Below are 23,524 nucleotides of genomic sequence, written 5' to 3' on the forward strand. Positions count from 1 at the left end.
CCCAGCCCTGAATGTGCGGCCCCCAGAGCTGGAGGAGGCCGGAGGAGCCTCCTCAGCCTGGCTCCAGAGGGAATCTGCAGACACCTCTTCTGGGGCTTTTGGTGTTGAGACCCGTGAGAGGAAACACTTCTCTAGTGTCCAGGCACCCACGGGACTTGGTCACGGCAGCCACAGGAGACCTGGACTTGCCCAGGCCAACGTGACAGTGCTGGGCTCGCTCCTGCGCCCCTCCTGCTGCGGCTCTCTCCTCCCGCCAGGAACCTGCTCCCAGCACCTACTCCCTGTGCACTCAGTTCCCTGCACAAGGCTGACCTCAGCCTCCCCACCAACGGCCTGCATGGATGGCACTGGCCACCCACTGCCTTGAGACGTCACAGTCCAGGGCCCAAGAGCTGGGGCACCAGGAGGCTTCTCCGGCTCAGGTGCTTTCTGAGGGTGAAGACCAGGCCAGAGCAGGACACCTGGTCCTCACAAGGAGAGAAGTGAGGCTGAGAGGCCAAGAAGCTGTCAGATCCATTTGCAAAAGTTGTGACAGGAGACACACGGCACTCAAGTCACCACAGTCACTGTCTCAAGCGGACAGTGCATCCAGCAGTCACGGTGTACCGCCGTCCCCACTGGGCTTCTCCAGAACCTTCTCACCTGCTCCAGCCGAGACTCTGTTCCCACTGAACACTGAGTCCCCGAATCCCTCCTCCCCGCCCCAGTACCCTCCATCCTACTTCCTGTCTCTAGGAGTCCGACCACTCTGGGTCCCTGTACCAGGAGAGAACCGTACGGCATTTGTCCTTTGGTGTTGGGCTCGCGTCACTGAACACAACGCCCTCCCCCTTATCCACCCGAGGCTTGGGTCGGACTCTCCTCCCTCTCAGGCTGGAGGACAGGCACTGCAGATGGCCGGCCTCCTGCTCAGCCCTCACAGCTGGCGGACACGGCTGCTCCCCTCGGGCTGAGCGGCGGGGCTGAGGCTGTGGTGTGCCAGCTCGGCCGAGACTCTGCTTTCGATTCCGTGACACAAGAGGCCCCGAGCTCCTGCGCCTGCCCAGGGGACACCCTCTCCAGCCGGTGTGGAAGCCCCCGGGAGGGAGTGGGCAGCGCAGGACCCTGCAAGGACACCGATGCCACGGCTTGAGAAGAGACCCTGGGCTGTAGGGGAGGAGCGCAAAAGGAGTATGCGTGGGGTCAAGTTCCCAGTTCAGTGTCCAGGGGAGGGACAGGGTGACCCCCTCAGCCGCGAGGCCCCGAGTTCCCAGGTGCAGAGGAAAAGGGAGAAAACCTCAAACCAGAACCGCTGCCTCCCCTCCCCCACGGCTTTCTTTTTAAAAAAGAAATAAGCTGCAAGGGTCAGTTCTGTGCCGTCAGAGAACGAGAAAAACACCAACAGCAAACGCCGGCCAAGGGGACTGAGAAAGGAGACGGATGCAGATCGGCCTCCGCCTCCTGGGAGCCGACTTAAGAATCTGTTCAAAGTCAAATTAACTTTCCCACTTGTTTCCCCAGAAAGCTCTGAAGGCAGCAAGGAAACCTGCAGTTAGCACCCAGTGGGGACTTGCAGCACAGGGCCAGCAGCAGGACCTGGCTGTGCAGCCTCGGGCGGGTGGCTCTGCTGCAGACGCCAGGCCTGGGATGTTCCAGGTCTGTCTGCCGACCGGAACCTCAGCCAGCTCTCTGTGCCCTTAGGAACCAGGTACCAGGAGTGTCCCTGGTGCCCCTGGAGAATCCCTGCTCCTGGGGTGAGGAGGAGGAAAACAGCCCTGGCCCCACCTCCCAGTCCTCGCCCAGAGCAAGCCCACACCCAGGGGTGCCCTCCAACCCTCTCCATCACAGCTAGTGGTAACAACGTCCGCCCTGTCACCCGGCCCAGCTTCCACGCACCCTCTCCTTGCCCTGTGGGGCTTCCTCACCACTTCCTCCATGAGGAGCCTGGCCGCCTGGCCACCCACGCTTCCTCCACGCAGGGCCCTGGCCACCTGTGTTTCTCCCTGGACCAGGATCCCCCCAGGCCTTTGCTCCCCACAGGGGACCTTGGGGAACAGAGCACAGGTCCTGTTGCTCCCCGGCTCCAACCCTCGAGGCTGCTCCCTGTTCTTGGTACCCCTGAGTGCTGCCCACAGCTGCCAGGCCTGTGCTGGCCTGGCCCTCAGGTCTGCCCTTCCTCTGAGCCAGGCCTACTCTGCTGCCACAGCTTCCTCCTGCTGCACCCACGCCCCGGCCCACGGCTGCTTCTCCTGCAGCCTGGACCCTCGGCCCCCAACCCCTACCTGCCCTCCGCTCCCGAGGCAGCCCCCTGTGCTAGCTCCCCAAGCCAAACCGCGGTCCCCGAGGGAAGACTCCCCAGGGGTCCCCGTGGAATGGGCTTGCTCCCTGGGGATGTCCAGGTCATCACCCTGTGGGCCTGCCATCCCCACCATGGCTGGGCCTCACTGTGTCATGAGGCACATCCAGGGTTAGGGGTGGGGGTAGGGGTGGGGGTAGGGGTGAGGGTAGGGGTGGGGGTAGGATAAGGGTGGGATGGGCCTGGGGTGGAGGTAGGGGTGAGGGTAGGGGTGAGGGTAGGGGTGAGGGTAGGGGTTGGGGTAGGATAAGGGTGGGATGGGGGTGGGGTGGGGTAGGGTTGGGGTAGGGTGAGCAACATGCATGCTCTGTGCATTGAACTGTCACACTTGGGGGCCTGTGTCCCTGCAGGCCCCTCGCACAGGGCAGGTCCAACCCACTTCATAAGCCGTAGGTGCCCCGAGGGAGTGGCCACACATGCTCACTGGGCAGTTGCGATCTCTCCATTTCTGCCCAAACTCATGAGCGCAGTGGAGACCCCAGCTCCACGATCCTACTGTGCATGGGAAGGGGAAGACGGGCTCTCCCTCACACGCTCGCTCGCCAGGCACCGTGCTCTGTGCCACCTCCAAGCAGGTGCGGAGGTGCCAGGGTGGCGGGAGCTATGCAGGTGCTCTGCAGAGCCCAGGGCCTCCTCAGCCCACCTCTCCCAGGGCCTCTGAGCTACCCGCCTGCCGGGGTCTGCTAAGGGCCTTCCAGGCCCAATGCTCTGTCCGCCACCCTGGCTGTAAGTGGCGGGCGGGGAGGACAGAGGTCCACCCAGTGGCTCTGCACCTCTCCTGATGGCAATCCCACAGCCCTCGGTACCCACAGGCTCCACACCCATAGGCTCCACCAACCATGGGCCAAATGTTTAGGAACAAACACATCTGAGCTGGCGGCGGGCAGGGCAGGTCTCTCCCTCGCCCTTGTCCCCAACACAGCGGTGCATGGACTGTCATTCAGTGCGTGTGGCCGCAGGCGCTGTGAGCCACCTCATGGGTTCAATCATAAGGCAGGGCACACCGTTCTGCATCCTTGGGGGTCCAGGAGCTGCAGACCCCGTCCTGCCCCAGGCAGTGAGGAGGCCTAGGGTGTGTCCAGGACCTGCTCTGTCGTCCCTGTCCCTCCCAGCACAGCTGGACTCCGTAAGGCCCGCGCCTGACCAGAGTGCACACACGGCCCTCCCAGGATGCCCACAGGCTCCCCGAGCACCAGGAGCCACCCAGAGACCCACATCCCTGCACCGGGGCTTCAGACCCAGGGTGGCCCACAGCCTGTCCCCCAGCTACGCCTTCCGACTCTGGAGGGGCCACTGCGCCCGCTCCTCCCCACAGGAGCTGTGTGGCAGGCTTCCCTGCCCCTCTTCACTCACTTATTCAATCAACACTCCCTGGGCGCCACACGTGTGCACACCCCTCTGCAGTGGGCTACGTGGAGGATTAAAAATAAAGGAGCCCACCAAGGCTCTGGCCGGAAGGAGCTTATGGGTTAATCGGGAGTCAGAGCCTCACTTTTCATCTTATTCTGCAGTTATTTGTGTATATAAGTAGAACCAGGGAGGCATCATGAGCACTTAAGGAAGGAACAGATTACTCTGGCCACAGAGGATCAGAGGGAGATTGTGTGAGGGGAGCGTTTGTGGTCGGTAGCTCCGGAGAGCATGAGGGGAACACGGCTGCGGAGCAGGGGCCAGGGGCTTCCTGGGGGCCACCTGCAAAGGTCGCAGCCTTAAGCCACATGAGGGAGTTTGGAGTGTCTCTGCGGGCAGTGGGGAGCCATTGACAATTCCTGAGCAGAGGAGAGGCCACATCAGAGCTGCTGTTTGGGAGGAGCAAGTGGCAGCTGCTGTCAACTCCGTGGACACCTTTGTGGCTGGTGCCATGCGACAGGCACGTGCCGAGCACGCCTGCTCCATGGAGAGGCCCCAGGACACGGCGCAGGGCGGGGCTCACCACCTCCGTGTCCTGAACCTCGCCCTGACTGCGGAGGGCAGCGTGGAGAAGAGAGATGCTGGCGAGGACGTCCCAGGCGCCCCTGGATGGTGGAAGGCACAGTCCCAGCCTCCCAGGACAATCTGAGTGGGGACGGGGCGAGGGCAGGAGCAATTCTTCGAGAGCCTTTTGGCTGCGACGTCTCTCCAGACTCTGGGGACAAAAGCGGCTGTGCCGTGGGCACCTCCAGCCTGGTGACGTGACCGGCACCCCGTGCTGCGAGCCCTGGAGCTCCGCGGCACAGCATCCTGCTCCCGAAGATCTGGCCTCCGTGGGCCTCCTGTCACAGGCTGAGCTTTTGGGGCCACCCCTGAAACCACCAGCTTTCCTCTGCCAGACCCCCACCTGACGTTTCTGCCTTGGAGCAAGCGGACCTCGGACCAAGACCTCTGAGCACTGGCCAAAATAAAGCCTTCCTCCTCCTTTTTCTGGAAAGTACCTTGGTCACAGCAACAGAAAGCTGCCCAACACACACAGTCAAGAGCATCTCTGCTGTGCCGAGCCAGGGAACGGACGCCTATGAGTGAGACCAGGGGGCTGCCAAAGAGAGCAGGGGCGTGTCTGAGCACAAGGGAAAGGAAGCTGCAGGCCAAGTCTGATCCAGCCAGACAGGGGGTAAGAAAGCTCCAGCACAGAGTGTAGGGAAAGTGGGGCCGAGGGCTGCTCGGTTGATTCTTCTTCCCACGAGCCTCTGGGCACCCAAGTCCCGGCTGTACCAGGCAGGCATCCCGGGAATGCTGGTCTGGAAAGAAAGCCGGAGCTGCCTCGGTCAGCAGATTTGGTGCCCACGGGCGGAAAAAGCTTTTGTTCTCCCAGGAAGGTGCATCTTCTGGTTGGAAGGTGGGCACTGCCCTTGCAGGGTGCAGAAGGCAACCTCTGGGGGCTGCCGTGGCCCGGGGAGCTGGAGAGGCTGCGTGCCTACCAGGAAGTGGTCAGCACAGACCACGTGCCTCAGGAGGAGCAGAGGCTGGGGTTTGGATGAACATTGGTAGAAACAGAGACGCAGTGGATGGCAGGGGCCCTCCTGCTGCTGGCCACCTACCCCCGTGCCAGCCGGTGAGTTGCGGGTCGGTCCTGGCTCCTGCAGCTGCCCAGCCGCTCTGCCCAGGGGTCTGTGTCCACGTCCTGTGAACCGTTTTTACCCAGAAGCCAAAGGTAACAGTAAACTAAAAGTTGATGAGGCCCCACGGTGACCAGGGTGGCCCGTTCCGTGGCTCCCCGTCTGCCCCAACAGGCTGAGAGCCACCTGCGGTCCAGAAAAGCCCCAGGGATCTCCATTGCCACAGGTGAGGGCCTGCTGGTGTCTCCTCAAGACTCCTGCTCCGGCCACCCGGGGTCGGTCACTCGGCAGTGGGGTGCAGAGTGCAGGCAGAAACCCCCTAAGGTACCCCAATCCTAACCCCACCTGTGCAGGCCGCCTGGACTGGACAAAGAGCCTGCAGATGTGATTAAGTTAGGGCCTGAGCTGGGCCACCCAGGACCATGAGGGGGTCCCTAAATCCGTCCTCTCCCTCGGTGCCTGTGAATGTGACCTTGGACAAGGCCTCTACAGAGGTCGGCAAGTTAAAATGTGGTCATTAGAGTGTCCCCAACGACCGGGCACAGACATACGCATGGGAAGAGGAGGTGAAGGCAGAGTCTACACGCCCCAGAGACCCAGAGGCCAGCAGGGCGTCCTCCCTCGGCCTCAGAAGGAGCCGACCGCCCCACTGTGACCTTGGACCACGGGCCTCCAGCCTGTTGTTCAGGGGACTCAGGCTGCCAGGGTGCTCTAGGGTGACCCCAGCAGACCCTCGGGGTGCCCACTTCCCTCGGCAGAGGCACCACTTCCGCCCGTCCCCCATGAGGACTTTATGTGCCTCCACAGCGAGTCGGGCCCTGGACAGCTCTCGCAGGCCATCCTGCCGGCCACACTCAGAGCCTTGGAGCTGAAGAGTGCAGTTGGGCGAGAAGGGCCGGCGGGGGAGCTGCAGGGTGGCGGTCCCCAGCTCTGCACCTGACTCTGCGCCCACTGGGGGGGCGGGTGGGGTGGGGCCCACACACAGTGGCCCAGGAAGTGCCCCCTGACCTGTGCCCCTCCACAGGAGGAGGAGGACTGTCCGCGGCCTGGTCTGAGAAGCAGGCTGGCTAGTTCATTCTCCGCGGATGCCACTTAGGGTGCAAGAAGGCCAGCCGGCTGGATTTGTCACCTAACGACCCGCCTCAGCTTTGCGTGTGACTTGTCCTGAGGATTCTTCCCAGGACAGGTCAGGCCTGCCAGCTGCGTGCCAGCCAGCGCTGCAGGGACCACAGGGGCAATGGGAGCGTCCTCGGGACCCAGGGCACACTGGGGGCCCACCAGGGGCTAATGGGAAGACAGACACAGGGTCTGCGGCCGGGGCCATCCACCAGTGGGCACGCCTGAAAGCCATGGGTCAACATTCCTCCTGGAGCCAGGGGCCAGTGACAGTGAGCCTGTCAGCAGGACCACAGGTGGACCCAGTTCCAGGCCTGGGCGGGTTGGGGACCTGAGGACCCGAGCAGGACAAGGCCACTCTCTGAGGAGCCTGGGTGCAGCTGTCTGCAGCACAGGACAGGAGCTCCCAGCAGCCTGCAGACTGACCGTCAGCCCCAGGGGACCCGTGCTCCCCGGCTGCGCCCCACTGTGCCCACTGGGCCTGGCCTCCTTCCCCTTCCCCTGAGCAGGCTGTGGCCCACCGAGCTCCAGCCACGTCCCTCGTGTCCTGACTAGCAGGAGGCCCCTCTGGCCATGGAGGGACCCCTTGGGGGGAAGGGAGCCCAGGTAAGTCACCCCCTGTACTTGAGAAGGGCCGGCTTCTCAGCCAGGGTTTCCAGCATCCCCGAGACCCACCAAAAGCCCTGCATGGCTTCAGGAAGTCCCTCTGTAGCCCCCGCAGCCAGGAGTCATCCCCTACATCAAGCCATCAGTACGGCACTCCCACCCAACGTAAAGTGGCGGCACCTTGGCACGCACCACCCAGCTCACCACCCAGCTCTCCACCCAGCTCTCCACCCAGCTCTCCACCCAGCTCTCCACCCAGCTCACCGAGTGGTGCTCTCCACCACATTCCTGCTGGCCAGTCATCCCTCACGGCCTCTCAGGGCTCCGGGTGGCCCCCAAGGCTGTGCGACGGGTGGTGGAGCTCCACCTCCCGCCCGCCCCCTCGGCTCCAGGAGCGTTCTGCTTCACAAGCAGGGAGACCCCCGAGCCAAGATACCTGAGGCGCTTGGCAGGGAGGTGCTGGGGCCTGAACCAAGTGTCCCCCGCTTGTGAGCTGAAGTCCTAAGGGCCGAGGTGAGCAGAGCTGGGGCGCAAGGCTGGCAGGAGGTATCCGGCTAAATGAGGTCACAGGCAGGGCCCTGTCCTAGTGGCCTGGTGTCCTCATAGAAGAGGGGGAGAAACCACAGGCTGCACAGAGAGAGCCGGGCAACACACAGCCAGAGGTGGGGACCCGCCAGCCGGGGACAGGCCTCGGGGAGGCTAACCTGTCCACCTCTTAACCCTGGGCTTCCAGCCTCCAAGATGGGCAGACAATAAATTTCTGATGTTGAAGCCACCGCTCTGGAGCACCTTGCCAACAGCCAACAGTCCCGGAGACCTCTGCTCGGAGGGCTCAGCAAGCCAGCACCCAGGAAACGGCTGGTGGCCCAGGCGAGGCCCTGGCCCCCAGGCAGAGACCTCCGAGGTCTGGCTTCTCCCTGGGACGCCGTGGCTGCCACAGAATGGACAGGGCTTCTTGGCAAGTCCTGGCCCCTCCTCCCTGTTAGCTGCCTCTTCCTCAGCCATGTCCCACCCCCAGGGACCCACCCTCAGGACCACACCCCTCTCTAGGACTCCTTAGGCTTGGGAGGATGGCTGGGGCCAGGCTACAGCGACTGTCTGTCCACGACGGGAAGCTCGGTGACGGGCCCTGGCCTCTACTGTGCTCCACGCTGTTCCCCAGGCCAACCCCAGGGTAGCTCACAACTCAGGACTGGGCCAGGCCCGTCTTGCTCTGCGATCAGGAAGACAGAAAGGGCTGGTGGCTGGCACGTGGCAGCCCTTCACTGTCCGGCCTGCTCCCGGGCCCCAGGCCCCGGCCTCCAGGCATCTCCCCTGGCCCCTCCGCCCTCTGCCCACCCCCACCCCCCAGGCCCCGCACTTCCTGTCCCACGCAGCCTCTGAGGACCAGCCTCACCCCCGCCTCCCTACCTGGGGTAGGGTGCGCAGGTGAGGCTACCCCAGGGGACGGAGCTCTCTCCCACGGGGCCTCCTCTTCTCCTCGCGGCTGTCGGGTCTGAGTTGTGACTCCATACCTCTGTCACTGAAGCCCCAGAGGCGCCATGTGTCCAATAAAACTTCTTTTAGAAAAGCCAGCGGAGGGCCACTTTGGCCCGGGGCCACCACTTGCTAAGCCGCTGTGACAGAATCTGAGGAAGCCCTGTTGCAGACGCCCTGAGGCCCACTGGGGACTGGCTGGGCGTGCTGACCCCAGAGCCGCTGGACCCCAGAGCCGCTGGAAGGCTTCCTGAAGGTCAGCGGTGGGACACCATCCAGCACACCCGCACTCAGGGTCCGCCGCCAGACAAGCTGGACACACTGGGCTCTGCCCGCGAGGAGGCGCCTGCCGGCCCTGGGCACACAGCACCCCAACTGTGACGCGCATGTCCCCATGGCTGCTCCAGGAGTCCAGCACTAGCAGAGCTCGCCCACCTTGTCCAGGCTCATCCCAGACCCTTCTGTCCTAAGACAAAAGTCTTAACCTGGAGTCGGCACGTGCAGGGCGAGCCCATGAGGGCTGTGCCTCAACGCAGCTGGGGCTGACCTGGATGGAACCCAGGGTCAGCTATGAGCATGCAGAGGACCAGCAGAGAGCACAAGCCTGTCCGAGCTTCATGACACTCTGGAGGGAGGTTGGTGTCCCACAGAGAGAAAGCCTGTTGCTAGATGTCTTCTTGCTGAGATTTCTCACATGGCCACGGGCCAGGCACAGGGCACCACGAACAGGCAGGACATTGCCCATGCAGGGACCTGACAGGCCCCGTGTGTCTGGCGAGGAATGGGAGGGGACAGTGGACTCTGCCCAGGATCTGAGACCTTCTAGGGACCAGTCTTGAAGTGACCTCCCACCTGCTGCTCGTCACAGCAGTCCCCCTGGACAGCCCAGCCTTGCTCCACCCTGCTGGTCAGGACCCCCTGAGGCCTGGGACAGCCTGGGCTGGCACAGTGTCACTGGTCACCTGGACCCGAGTGGGAGGACGGGCCAGGAGCGGATGGCCACAAGCACACCCAGCCCTGCGCCGTGCCCAGAGCAGGAGGGCAGGGTCCTGGGGAGCAGTGTCCCCTGCATCCTGCCCACGGAGCCTCTGTAAGCACAGAACCCATTGCCAGAGCTCCCCCTTCATTTCCTCTTCCTGTCACCTCAGGTCTAGACCCCAGGCATCATGGCACTTGGGAACCCCTCGTGGCAGCGGTGCCCAAGCCCAGAACTTGCAGGTGGGAGCTGGCCGTGGCCCAGACGCAGTGCAGGAGTCGGGGCCTGAGGGCTTGCGGGACCTGGGGTGGAGGTTAGTGGCTGCCCCTCAGGAGTCCCCGCATGAGGGGACACCCTTGGAAAGTACCATGCCCCAGGGGATCCGGGGCAGGGGCAGCCGGGCCACACAGCTGAGCCAGTGTATGAGACGAGACGTTCCAGCAAGTTCCAGATGACGGAGACCAATTCCCTGGGGGCCCAGAGGTGGGGGCCTCAAGGGGAAGTGGGTGGATCTGGGGGCTGGGCCAGCACTGCACCAAGGAGGAGCAGAGGACTCGGGGTCACTGCCCATGGAATGACACAGGCCCAGGGACAGGAACATGGGGCGTGAATCTGCAGGACATCTTGGGAATGTGAGACTTCTGGACCCGTCCCTGCCCAGCCTCAGCTCAGCCTCCTGTGTCCACCCCATGAAGCTCCCGGCAACAGCGGGACAGGGAGAGCGCCTGCCGCAGTAGTGGACAAGGCCAGGGGAGGCCTCTATTCCCTGGTAATCCCCAGGAGGGACTGGACGGTCCAGGCCCCCAGTGAGACAGCAAGCAAGCAGCACTGCCCTTGGCCTTGCCCCTTGAAAGCTGGCTGGGGACGGTGTCCCATCCAAAAGCAGGCCTGGGAGGCCTGAGTGGGCCCTGGTGTGTCCGCCCTCCGGGGCCTGAAGGTGCCTGAGCTGGCCAAGGTCTGACACCCAACACCAACCAGGATTTGGGGGGCTTATGTCCCGCTCTCGTACTAAGCCAACCCTGGGTCTGGGGTCCACTCATCCTAAATGTCCACCCAGGTCCCATGGGGGCTGGTGGAACGTGGATTCCTAGGCCTGGGCTTCAGAAGGCAGAGTGTGGGGCTGTCGAGGTCACCTCCCGGGCAGCCTGAGTGTCGCCAGGAGCAAGGCCAGTCCTGGTTGTGCATCAGAGGAGGCCGGGACAGGGTGAGGGTCCTCCGGCTGCTGGGCAGAGGCTCCGACAGAGTAAGGGAACCAGACTACATGAAGGACAGGCCCAGAGGACGAGGCCACGGGAGTGGAGCACTTTGGTCTTATTTGTGACGACAGCAAGGCAGGCCCTGCTGTGTCCAGGCCCAGGGCTCCCTGGCCTGTGGGCAGCTCTGCCCTGGACTGTGCCCTCCCTGGAGCTGCCTTCCTCTCCAGCAAAGCCCAGATTGCAGCAGGGTGAGTGGGGGGCTCTGCAGGAGAAACCCCCACCCTCCCCACCCCAGCCAGAGCTGCTGAGAGCCCCTCCAATTGTAGAGGGCTTAGAGGGCCCCCTAAACACAGAATGTCCATCCTCTAACACCTGGACCCTGTGCATGACTCTCCTAGACAAAGGGTCTTCACAGGCGTGATTAAGATAAGAATGTCAAGACAATGTCATCTATTTTCCAGGAGTTCCCTAAAATCCAATGGCCGGTGTCCTTAGGAGGGGCAGACCCTGAGACATGGGGACCAGGGTCACGGGAATCAGAGCCGAGACCATGGAAGAGATGCAGCCACAAGCCAAGGGCTGCTGGGGGCCACCAGGAGCTGGTGGAGGAGGAAGGACCCTCGCCAGAGCCTTCGAGGGAGCACAGCCCTGTGGCACCTGGATTTCGGGCTTCTGCCCTGGAGCTGTGCAGAGGAATTGGTACTGTTTCAACCTCTGCCACCAGGGTGCCTTGGAGGGCAGCCCAGGGCACTGGGACACAGAGGGAGGCTGGGCCTTCAAAGTCCAGGGTGTGAGCAAGACCACAGACTGAGGCTGGTCCTGGGTGGCAGGCTGCCTCTGGAGCTCAGGACTAGACTAGAGGCTCTTGGGAGGCTGGGTGTTCAGAACTGAGGGGACACACGTGGCTGTCACATGACCAATTCATTGAGGAGGACGAGACTCTGTGTGCTGCCGTATACAGGACAGATGTGACCACAGGGCCCGGTTCTCAGGGAAACTGCGCGTGGTGGCAGCCGAGGGCAGGCCCTTGATGGTTTCCTGGGCAGCTTGGATGCCACAGAAGAGAGGGTTGTGATGGGGCGGAACAGTCCTAAGCAGTGGGTAGCCGTTCACCTAGGGTGACTCCCCGAGGGTATGAAGGACACACAAACCTAGTGGCACATCCCCTGCTCAGGCACCATCTCCCCAACGCAGTCCAGGCCAGGTGGCTGCAGGTGACCTTGGGCCTTCAACTCCATTAGCATCTCCGGATGCTCACGATGGCATCAGCCCTTCCCACGGTCGACCTGATCCAGGCTCAGAACAACCCGTGAGAGAAACCACCTCCCAACCGCGCAGTCCAGGAGGCCGAGGCCCCAGGAGGTCACAGCACAGCCCAGGACGCGTGCTGGCCAGCCACGGTGGGGAGCCTGGGTGCAGTGGCCGGGCAGGCGCTCTCATCTGCACCAGGTGTCCCCCGAGTAGGATCTCCATGGCCAAGTCTGAGCCTCTGTCCCCAGGAAAACTGCAGCTTCCCCCCGCAGAGAGAAACTTCTGGAAGGAAAAGCTTCCTCCTCTGTTACGCTGATCCTCACAGCCTTGCAGCAGGCTGCAGGACAGAGACTCACTGACCCACGTCCAGAGCAGAGGCCTCGCTCCTGCCGAGGGCGCCTCTGTCCACCACCCGAGTGTCTGATGTGACTTTGGTGGAGTCTTGGACCTGGACGGCTGCAGCTGGCGGGAGGCCTCCAGCGGCACCCGGAGCTCGCCTGCTGCGTCTTCTGCAGGAGCGTGCCCGTTGGCCCCTTTCCAACTGCACGTCACCAGGCAGGCCACTCCTGGGGGCTTGGGACAGGGTTGACCCCTAAGGAAAGATTACTCATCACCCCAAATGGCAGCTCTAAAGTCCAGTCCAGAGCATTTCCTGTCAACCACTGAGCTCACTGTCAGGCCCTCAGGACGGCCTGCCCTGGACATGAGGAGGGCCACCCTGGGAGGGCACCCTGCCCCCAGCATTCACCTTGTAATGAGAAGAGAATGAGGAGGGGCCTGGGCAGGCCATTGCCCTAGCTGTCCACAGGTGGCATCCAGGGGCCACCCAGCCTTACAACAGTTCAGGGCTGGGAAAGGGGCTTCCAGGGGGTCTTCTCCAGCCTCTGGGGCCAGGACCCTGGGTTCCAGGGCTGAAGCCCAACTCAGCTCCTCGCAGGATCCAGACTTGTGGAGGCTCTGCCCACTCTGCCCACCCGCCTGCCACCTCTGCACAGCATCTCTCCCTGGGCCACCCACTCCTTCCATCAGAACTTGGCCCCTGGAGGCCTGGTCTGGCCCCTGCCACCCACAGCAGACTCTTCTTCCTCTGACTACCGCTGCCAGAAAAATTGGACAATTGATGAGACTGGCTTCGTGACATTTCCTGCACTGTCCTTGCCCATCGGCTCTCTCTGTAGGGATGCATCCTCATCTATCTTGCTTGGCCAAATAAGCGTCTAAACCCCTTGAAGAGATGGAGAGGCCCCATGCCCCCAGCAGCTCGCCCTCCTACCCGGGCGGGCACTTTAGCACCGACTAAGTATAAAGTTGGCGGTTCATTGCATAATTGATCAAGAAGCCAGAAATTCTAAAACTGGTCCTTTTAACACAGTCAAATAAAAATTCTAAAAATGGTGTTCTGTCTAATATTCAATCTCAGCGCTCAGGATTGTTCCCCTGCACGCAGACGAAATCATAAATTCAATCCACAGAACGTCCGACGGCTCTGTCATCCTTCCGGCACTGCGTGTCCCCCACAAGGCAAGGGAAGACACGTTCCACAGGAGCACTGGCACGGCCCCTCCCCACCTGCTCGGCCAGTGACCCCACAGCCCCTTAGAGGCGATCAGAGCCTGGAGGGGGTGTCACAGAGGCCCCTCCCTGCCACATACCCAAGGCGGCAGCAGCATTTGAGAACCTGGCAAGGGAAAGGAGCACTGGAGAGTGGCCTTCCCGGGCCCTGAAGAACTGGCCCTGTCTCTACCGCTCTGCCGAGGAGGACGAGGCCCTGGGGATCAAAGACGCTTAAGAGGCACTGACTGCGTTAAGCCAGAGCGGCGCATGGGGAATGGGAAGGAAAGGAAGCGGAGTCTCCGGGCAGAGTCAGGGCGGACTCCACGCGTCCACTGGGTGTGAACTCGGCTCCGCTCAGCAGAAGCACAGGGCTGGCGGCTGGCACCCGTCTCCACCTGCGATCGTGCTCAGTGTGTCCTTGGTCACCAGCCAGAACTGCGGCCCTCAGGATGTGCCAGGCCACCCCTGCCACTGAGACCGTCCCACTGAAGACGCTGAAGACCAGCCTCGGTGTCTGCGAAGTCCAGGGTGCTCCGGGACCTCCAGCCGCTCATTTGTTCTGTGATGCTCTTATCCCAATTAAGCGACTCAAAACTTTTGAAGTTCATGAGTCATTTGCTTCCAATATCTTTAAATTAAGGAGAGATTCACTTTCCTGGTAGCAAACACCCAGCAACTTAATTAAAAGGGGTTCAGCATTTAAGCTGCCACCACGGCTTTCGACGGAAGGGGAAGGAGCTCGCTTCTCCCCGCTGCCTCTCCGCGGATTCCCTTCCACTCAACTCTGGCATTTAGGAGGTATCTCACTGTCACAGGACTCGCTCCCAGGGTTGGCCGGCCCCCACCGCTGCTCAGGTCAGCTGGCCATCAAGGTGCAGAGGAAGTAATGCCAGCACCCCTGCTTACATGCCTAAAGGACACTGAAGGCCCCCTGGTGACACGGACAAAGCAACCATCCAACTAGCCTTGGGAAAACGCATGAGTGAATTGCAATGTAAAAATTACCAGGCAGGGCTCAAGCGACATCTGAGCTGCTGCAGCCTTGAGCTGCTGGATGTCACGGACACATGACTGATTAAATGGAGACAAGCCTTGAAAGACACTGGGACCTGCAGGGCTGCATGGCCCCTCGTGGGTGGTGCACCTCCCGAGAGCCCCAAGCTTGCTCAGCTGGGGAAGTCTAGATTCATCTGAGCAGGCCAGGGAGTCCCAGGGCAGGTGCCAGCAGGCAGGGTCCGAGATCCTTCCCGAGCACTGACCTTGCTAAGCACAGGCCGGGGCCAGGCTTCCTTGCCGTGGCCTGTCCAGTAACCAGAACCAGGCGCCTTGACACGCACACACTCGCCATGAGCTTTAAGACCAGCACTCAAGGAACTACCCTCTGGCTCTCTCCTACGAGACACTGTGACTCCAAACGCAGCGCATGACAGGCAAGAGGCTGACACAGGCAGACGAGTCACACTGGGGGCCTCCTGATAGAGCCTCAGGCGAACTTCTGACCCATCTGACGTCCATCCTCTGCCAGCACTTGAGAGAGGCTGAGCTGCGTGCCTCTGCGAATCCACGCCAGGTGATTTTCCATCCCAAGCAGCTCCCAGCTAGAGCTCTAGCTACACCTCTGCAGAAAGCACCAAGGTCAGGGACAGGCCCTGGGACCTGTGAAATGATCTGTCAAAGCTGGTAGCAGCAGATCAGCACATTAATAGCAACTGACATTATCGTTACCATCACCACCACCATCACCACCATCTTTATCACCATCACTACCAACATGAACACCATCACCACCACCATCACCGCCAACACTACCACCATCACCATCAACATCACCATCACCACCACCATCACCACCAACATCACCATCACCACCAACATCACCACCATCACCACCATCATCACCACCATCATCACCACCATCACTACCACCACCACCACCATCATCAACACCAACATCACCACCAACATCACCATCACCACCACCATCACCACCATCACTATCACCATCACCACCATCATCACCACCATCATCACCACCACCCTCACCACCACCCTCACCACCACCGTCACCACCATCATTATCACCATCACTACCAACACGAACACCATCACCACCACCATCACCACCACCATCACCGCCATCACCGCCAACACTACCACCATCAACATCACCATCACCACCAACATCACCATCACCACCACCATCACCACCATCACTATCACCATCACCACCATCATCACCACCACCCTCACCACCACCGTCACCACCATCATTATCACCATCATCACCATCATCACCACCACTACCATCATCACCACCATCCTCACCACCACCCTCACCACCACCCTCACCACCAACCTCACCACCACCCTTACCACCAATATCACCACCACCATCACTACCACCACCATCACCACCATCATTATCACCATCACTACCAACACGAACACCATCACCACCATCACCACCACCAACACTACCACCATCACCATCAACATCACCATCACCACCACCATCACCACCAACATCACCATCACCACCAACATCACCACTATCACCACCATCATCATCACCATCACCACCACCACTACCACCACCACCACCATCATCAACACCACCCTCACCACCACCATCACCACCATCATTATCACCATCACCACCATCGTCACCATCACTACTACCATCATCACCACCACCCTCACCACCACCCTCATCACCACCCTCACCACCACTATCACCACCACTATCACTACCATCACCATCACCACCATCACCACCACCATCATCACCACCACCATCATCACCATCACCACCACCATCACTACCACTATCATTGTAATTTCTAGAATTATAGCATTATCATCACCACCAAAAGCACCACTACCAACACTACCACCATCATCATCACCATCAGTGCCACCACCACCATCACCACCATCATCATCACCATCACTACCACCATCACTACCACCATCACCACCATCATCATCACCATCACCACCATCATCATCACCATCACTACCACCATCACCACCACCATCAACACCACCATCAACACCAACATCACTACCATCATTATGTGACATCACCACCACCATCATCATAATTACTAGTATTATAGCATTACCATCACCACCACCACCACCACCATCATCATCATCATCATCATCACCATCACCACCACCATCACTGCCACCATGACGTCATCATCACCATTACTAGTATATAGCATTATCATCATCACCACCACCAACACCACCACCAACACCACCACCATCACCACCACCATCACCATCACCATCACCATCACCACCAACATCACCACCATCACCACCATCATCACCACCATCATCACCACCACCCTCACCACCATCACTACCACCATCACCACCAACATCACCATTATCACCACCACCATCACCACCAACATCACCACCATCACTACCACCACCACCACCATCATCAACACCACCCTCACCACCACCATCACCACCATCATTATCACCATCACCACCATCGTCACCATCACTACCACCATCATCACCACCACCCTCATCACCACCCTAACCACCACCATCACCACCATCATCACCACCACCATCACCACCACCATCACCACCACCATCACTACCACTATCATTGTAATTTCTAGAATTATAGCATTATCATCACCACCACAAGCACCACTACCAACACTACCACCATCATCATCACCATCAGTGCCACCCCCACCATCACCACCATCATCATCATCACCATCACTACCACTATCACCACCACCATCACCACCACCAACACCAACATCACTACCATCATTATGTGACATCACCACCACCATCATCATAATTACTAGTATTATAGCATTACCATCACCATCACCACCACCCTCACCAGCACCATCACCACCATCATTATCACCATCACTACCAACATGAACACCATCACCACCACCATCACCACCAACACTACCACCATCACCATCAACATCACCATCACCACCATCACCACCAACATCACCACCATCACCACCACCATCAACACCAACATCACTACCATCATTATGTGACATCACCACCACCATCATCATAATTACTAGTATTATAGCATTACCATCACCACCATCACCACCACCATCATCATCATCATCACCATCACCACCACCATCACTGCCACCATGACATCATCATCACTATTACTAGTATATAGCATTATCATCACCACCACCAACACCACTACCAAACCACCACCATCATAATCACTGTGGTCACCATCATTGCCATCATCACCAACATCACCAACACCACCACCATCACCATCACCATCACCACCACCATCACCATCACCATCACCACCACCATCACCATCCTTCTGTTCATATTAACAGCAGCCAACACTGATTGAGCGGGCCCCGTGCACCAGAAGGTTAGCACATGACGTGCACTGTCTCCTTTAACCTTTGATGACAATGTTAGGAGATGGTCAACACCACTGTCCAACTGAGGCACAGAGCAGACAAGCAGGTTGCCCAGGTCACACAGCTATATGAGGACTATGAAGCCAGGTAGCGAGGGGCTTAACCATTATCCTAAAATCCGGAGAAATGTCCCAGTTATTCCACCTGCAGGGTGATTCCTGAGGGAGGGGCTTTCCGACAACCGTAGCGGCTATTTCTTGGAGCCTTAGTTCTGCGGGATTTCACAGTGCCCTAGATCACCCTCCCCACCCCATCTGTCCCCAGGAATGCCTGTGCTCCAGGCAGCAGGAGTGGGACCTGCCTGTCCCTCTACATCTCTCCACAGAAGCAGGAGTAGACCCCGCGGATCCCCAGGCCTGATCCCAGAGGCCTGACCTGGACAGTGGGCCATCTGGGGGATGCTGGGGTCATGTCCGAGGCCGGATTCTGGGTCCAAGGTGTCCCCAGGAGCGAGTGGCAAGGCTGGGTGTGACTCAGGTGACAAGACTCTCAATCCCTGGTGGCTGGTTCTGCCTTTGACAGCTGTGGCTCTGTCCTCCGAGCCTCTCTTGCTGCGTGAAAGCAGCTGACGTGTGGGGCCATCCTGGGCACCGGGGGCCACTTTCCACGCTCAGCAGTGACCTGCTGAATCCTCACAGCCACTGTCCAGAGGAGAGCCTTGCAGGCTCTGGGTTTGATGGTGAGGACAAGGACATCGAGACCCTGCCCAGGGTCACAGAGTGACATGCTGTGGAGCCCAGACTCCTGCCCAGATGCTGCAGCCACCAAGCAGGGGCCATGCAGCTTCCCAGACGGCAGCCCGGGAGCCCACAGGTACCTGCTGCGCAGGTCCCAAGAAGCGTGAGCAGCGGCCAAGCTCCACCCCGCGTGGGGCCAGGCCAACCCTGATGACTGCTGAGGCAGGAGGGGTCTGAAGGGGTCTGCAGGGGTCTTTCCTGCCACCCTCCCACTCAGAAGCTCATACAGAGAAGGAGATTACACCGCCTGCCCTCAGGAGCCCAAGAAAATAGCTCACTTTAGAGTCATTAGCCAGTCCTTCCCAGGGTCTAACTTGAATTACTCCTGCTTGGATCTAATTAAACTAGGTAGGGCCAGCTGGACTGTGATGAGCCCAGTTAGGAGAATCATCTCAGCCTTTGCTCTTCACCCTCTTCCCTTGACTTAGTGAAGCTGCTCAGCCCCTGATGAGGGCCCGTTCCCTTCTCTGCCGTCCGGCGGCGTTTTCCAGAATCAACATTTCTCTGCATTAGGAGCAAACACACACATTTTCCCCCTTTTAAATTTGCTTTGCTAAACAAATTAATCTAGTACCAGATTATATTATGAAGAAGCATAAATCTTCCCCGAGATAAGCATCTGTGGCTGGATTAGCAGCAGCCAGTGGACTGTGGATGGATTTGCTGAGCCCTGTGATGCCGGCTGGGCGTTTAACTTTAGTAATAACGAATGTAATTAGGAGTCAATGAACCTGACTCCTCATCCACGGCCACACAGCAAGTGGCGTCTTCAGAGGAGGTGACAGGGGGGCACCTCCTGTGTCTACTGAGGTCAAACTCTCAGAGCCTCTGACCAGAGCCACGGGTGCCATGCTGGGGTGGCTGAGGTGGCCCCCGGGCCCTCCAGGGAGCTGCCGGCTCCTGGCCTCGCCCAAGCCTTGGAGGTTTCTCAGGACTCCGCCCAGGCCTTGCTCCGGCAGCACCAGTGTCCGCGTCCACTCTCAGGTGGATGGGAAAGAGGGAGGCCCCCCTTTCACGTCCACCTGCTTCCCCAATCCTGCTGACTGCCCGGGCGTCCCCGACATGGGACACCATCTCTCCCTGCGGTCCTGCGCCTGACCCCTGGCCTCTTCCTTTTCAGTCTGGCCCCCTGTGAACCGCCCTGCACATCTCAGGGTCCCTCCCTCCCAGCCGCACACGCCCCAGCCCCCAGACAGACCCAAAGCTCCGTGGTGGCCGCCTACCTGAGGTCTCCCCCAGAATCCGGGGGGGCTTGCTGTCTTTCCCGTGGTTGCTGGGCCTGGGGGAAGGCTCCGTTGTGCTAGCCCCAGCGGGGACCCTTCTCCGGGGATCCGGGGAGGCAGTGACCCCCTTGGTCTGCAGCATGATGGAGGTGGCCGTGGTGGCAGCGATGGTGGTGGTGGCCACAGTTGTCTTCCGTGTTTGTAAGATGGGGACCGTGGTGGGGCCATACACGCCCGGGAAAGTGTTGGCCTCCGGGGCCTCCTCGTCCCCCGTGGGCCCCCAGGCGATGAACTCTGTCTCTGTCGTGGGCCTGCTGCCCCTGAAGTCGAAGCTACTGAGACCAGTGTCCTGCACGTGCCTCTTCCCCCGCCGCAGGAGACTCTGGTGCTCGGGGGCCCCTCCGGCCACCGCCGAGGATGAGGACGAGGAGGAGGAAGTGAGGGACGGGCTGGATTTGGCAGCAGCTGGGGGCTTGGCCAGCCCCCCTTTGGGCACGAGGGAGGCCACCTGGTCTCTGGGCCTGTGGGCTCTCCTGGCCCGGGGCACCTGCCCATGGGCCCGCTCCGCCCGGGGCGCCCGAGGGCTCCACACAGGGGCAGGGAGCCGAGACGGCTGTCCACTCCTCAGGCTCCACAGCCGCGGGGGCCTCTGCGGTGGTCGTGGCAGGAGCCGGAACTCGGGGCCTGGGCCCAGGGACTCACAGGACGGGAAATCCACAGCAAGCTGCAGCATGGCTATCAGGATCCAAGCATGGCTTCCAAGGGAGCGGCCCGGCCAGCGGATGGACATGGAGCTGCGAAGGAGAGAGAGGAGAGTGGTCAGCAGGGCGGGCAGGGCTCTGGCGGGGCCAGGACGTCATCCTCCACCAGGACAAGGCCAGTCTTGCAGGAGGAGCTCAGCCTCAAGGGCAAACCCCTCCCTCTGAAGGTCACTGGAGCACCTCCCTCTCCACCTTGAGAAGACAGTGCCCCCAGGTCCCCAGAGCTGCACCCAGCCAGCTGACAACCCCGGGGCCCATCTCATGGGGGGAGGACCAAGACCCAACGGACCCCCATCACCCCCAATGTGATGACCCGATGACCTGCCAGTCCCCTCCTTTTGTCCATAATGACAGGCGGCACCAAGAGGACACAGACTGAGAGCCACAGGACTGGCCAGCCTCCAGCCGGACTCCAAGCCCAGGTGCTCTCCTCTAGGAAGCACAAGAGGCTCACTGCCATCGGCCATCGGCTCTCCCAAGGCCTGGGTGGGACGAGGTCTGACTCGGGGACACTCAGCCAGGCAGATGCCGGGCAAGGAGCAGACAGTCGGTGGCCGCTGAGCACCACCTGCATGCACTCTGCAAGGCCCCTGGCCCCTGCCCTGGCCCCTGAGGGGAATGTGACTGTCTTAGAGCTGCCAGGACCTTCCTCCCTGGACACCAGCCGCCCGGGCTGGGCCTCTGCCGATGTCACAAGGGACCTGGGACCTGCTCCAGATAAGCTGGGGGGTTACTGACGCCGAATTCTGGTCCTGCTGACATTTCCACCCCTGTTGGTCCCGGGTGCAGGTGGCCTCTGAAGCCTTCTGTCTACCTCCTAAGCCCTGGGAGCTGGAGAAAGGCCAAGCCCTGCAGAGCCTGGGGGAGGCCGAGCTGGGGAGGCCGGAGCTCCGGGGAGTGTGGTGTCCACGGCCCATAGAGCAGTCCCCAGAGAGCACAGGCCTGGAGCCATCTCCAGGAAGGTGGACGCTGGAGCGCCACGGGAACATCCAGAGCACAGCACAGAACCACATGGCAGGCTGGGGGACGTGGGCCCACGTGCCCTCTCCCACGGCTCAGGTAACTGAGGACTGATTACAGGTGCCATTCAAACTCAGCTCTTGTCACAACCTCAGGTCTGAAAGTTAAAATGAATCCCCAAACTCCACGCTGCTGTGGTGGGGGTGGGCAGGGCGGCCAGCCTCCAGGACACGTAGGCCACTTTTCCTTATAGGCGTCATGTGACTTTAAAAAGGACGGGATTGGGGTGAGTGTGAGCACCCTCTCGAGTGTGCACACACACCGTTGTGCAGCAGCGTGTGCAGCGTGTGTGCTGGGTGTGACTTCGACAATCCTGTGTGTGCCTGTCTCGAGGAAGAGACCGTGTGCATGTGTGGGTGTGAAGATGCGTGTGACTGTGTGTCTGCAGATGTGAGTCAGCCTCACGCACACTGTGCCTGTGTGTCGGTGTGAGAGGGGAGTGTGCTGCTGTGCCCCGTGTGTCCCTGCATCTGCCCATGTGCACCCGCACGTGCCCACGTGTGAGACTCCCTTGTGCTTGCATGTCAGTGAGTGTGCAAGGCGTGTCTGGGAGTGTGTCAGTGTGTGCAACTGTAACTGGGTCCCAGTGTGTGTACAACCCTCTGGGGCCGAGACTTCCTAGCACTTGGGAATGAGCTGGTCCCCAGGGGTCATTGAGATGTTGACAGAAAGAACCTCACATTAATGAGCATTAATTATCAAAAAGGGCTAATCCCCAAATAATAAGGCCCTGGTTTTTTAATCAGAATCAAAGTGCTTTGCTCCAGAAATTAGGAAGTGTTCATTATGCTAATGCCTCCGCCCTGGGTTGCTGTGTTGTGCAATTTCCCTGCACAAGCAGCCGAGCTTGTGGGACCAGGGCCATCATCACTGCCCGGGGACATCTAGGTCAGTGTGAAAGACCCCGCATGTGCTAAAGGCAGCTCCTCTGGGGCTGCTGGCGACCTAGCGAGGGTGGGAGATGGTTGAAAACACAGCTTTCTCCCCTGCCTGTGCAGCTGGGTGGGAGTCTGGACCCAGGGGAATGAGACTCTGGTTGGAGTAGGTGCTGGCCCCACCAGGCCCCACCGGGCCCCACGGGGCCCCTCCAGGCGCCTCCAGGCCCCACCAGGCCCCACAGGAAGCCATGAGACCCTCCTTCCAGGCCCCACTAGGACTCCCGAGGTCTTACCAGGCCCCAGGCCCCACCAGCAAGCTGCACTAAGAGCAAGCAAGGGCACACCTGCCGCCATCCAGGCTTGGAGAAATATCGCCCCAGGAAATTAAAACCACAGCACCTAAGCCTGGGCCTGCCTCCCCGGCATAACTTCACACACAGGATATTTCTGTGATTTTTCACCAATCACGGGCTGTAATTGGTTACCATAGAAACCCCTCATTTCCTAGACACCCAGCTGTTATGCAGAAAACCAGCCATGGCCACGTGGCAGGGGAGGTGGATTCGCTTCTCCCCAAGTCCAGCTTCTTCTTTTTAAAGTGACGCATTTGTTCAGAGGGAAAATAGAGGGCTGGTGGGCGAGTCAGGACCAAGCCTCCCCCCTCCCCGGCATCCAGGAAGCCCTGCAGGGACCTGCTCCCCCAGGAAGGCCCAGGCTGATGCGTGGCCTGCGCACGGGCACCAGGGGCCCTGTACAGGGGCCAAAGGCCCCGGACTCTGCTTGGCCCCGGGCCCAGCCTGGCCCTGAGTGCTATCAGGAATTTCTTGGTCTGGAGAGCAGCCCTCCAAGGACCCTGAGCAGCCACGCCACTTCCCCGCGGCCCCCGCCAGC

The 23,524-nt window shown here is 60.4% G+C and overlaps 1 protein-coding gene across 1 annotated transcript in view; it reads right to left on the reverse strand.

Annotated features, from left to right (window-relative positions):
- Ajap1 (adherens junctions associated protein 1) overlaps window positions 1–23,524 on the reverse strand; it is a 68,181-nt gene that overhangs the window by 30,502 nt on the left and 14,155 nt on the right. Inside the window, exon 4 of the mRNA XM_077110094.1 lies at window positions 19,975–20,768. Within this exon, the coding sequence (XP_076966209.1) occupies window positions 19,975–20,768 (794 nt within the window). The remainder of the gene's footprint in view (window positions 1–19,974; window positions 20,769–23,524) is intronic.

Source organism: Callospermophilus lateralis, chromosome 7, assembly GCF_048772815.1.
Source record: "Callospermophilus lateralis isolate mCalLat2 chromosome 7, mCalLat2.hap1, whole genome shotgun sequence".
In the NCBI taxonomy this organism is placed as follows: Eukaryota; Metazoa; Chordata; class Mammalia; order Rodentia; family Sciuridae; genus Callospermophilus; species Callospermophilus lateralis.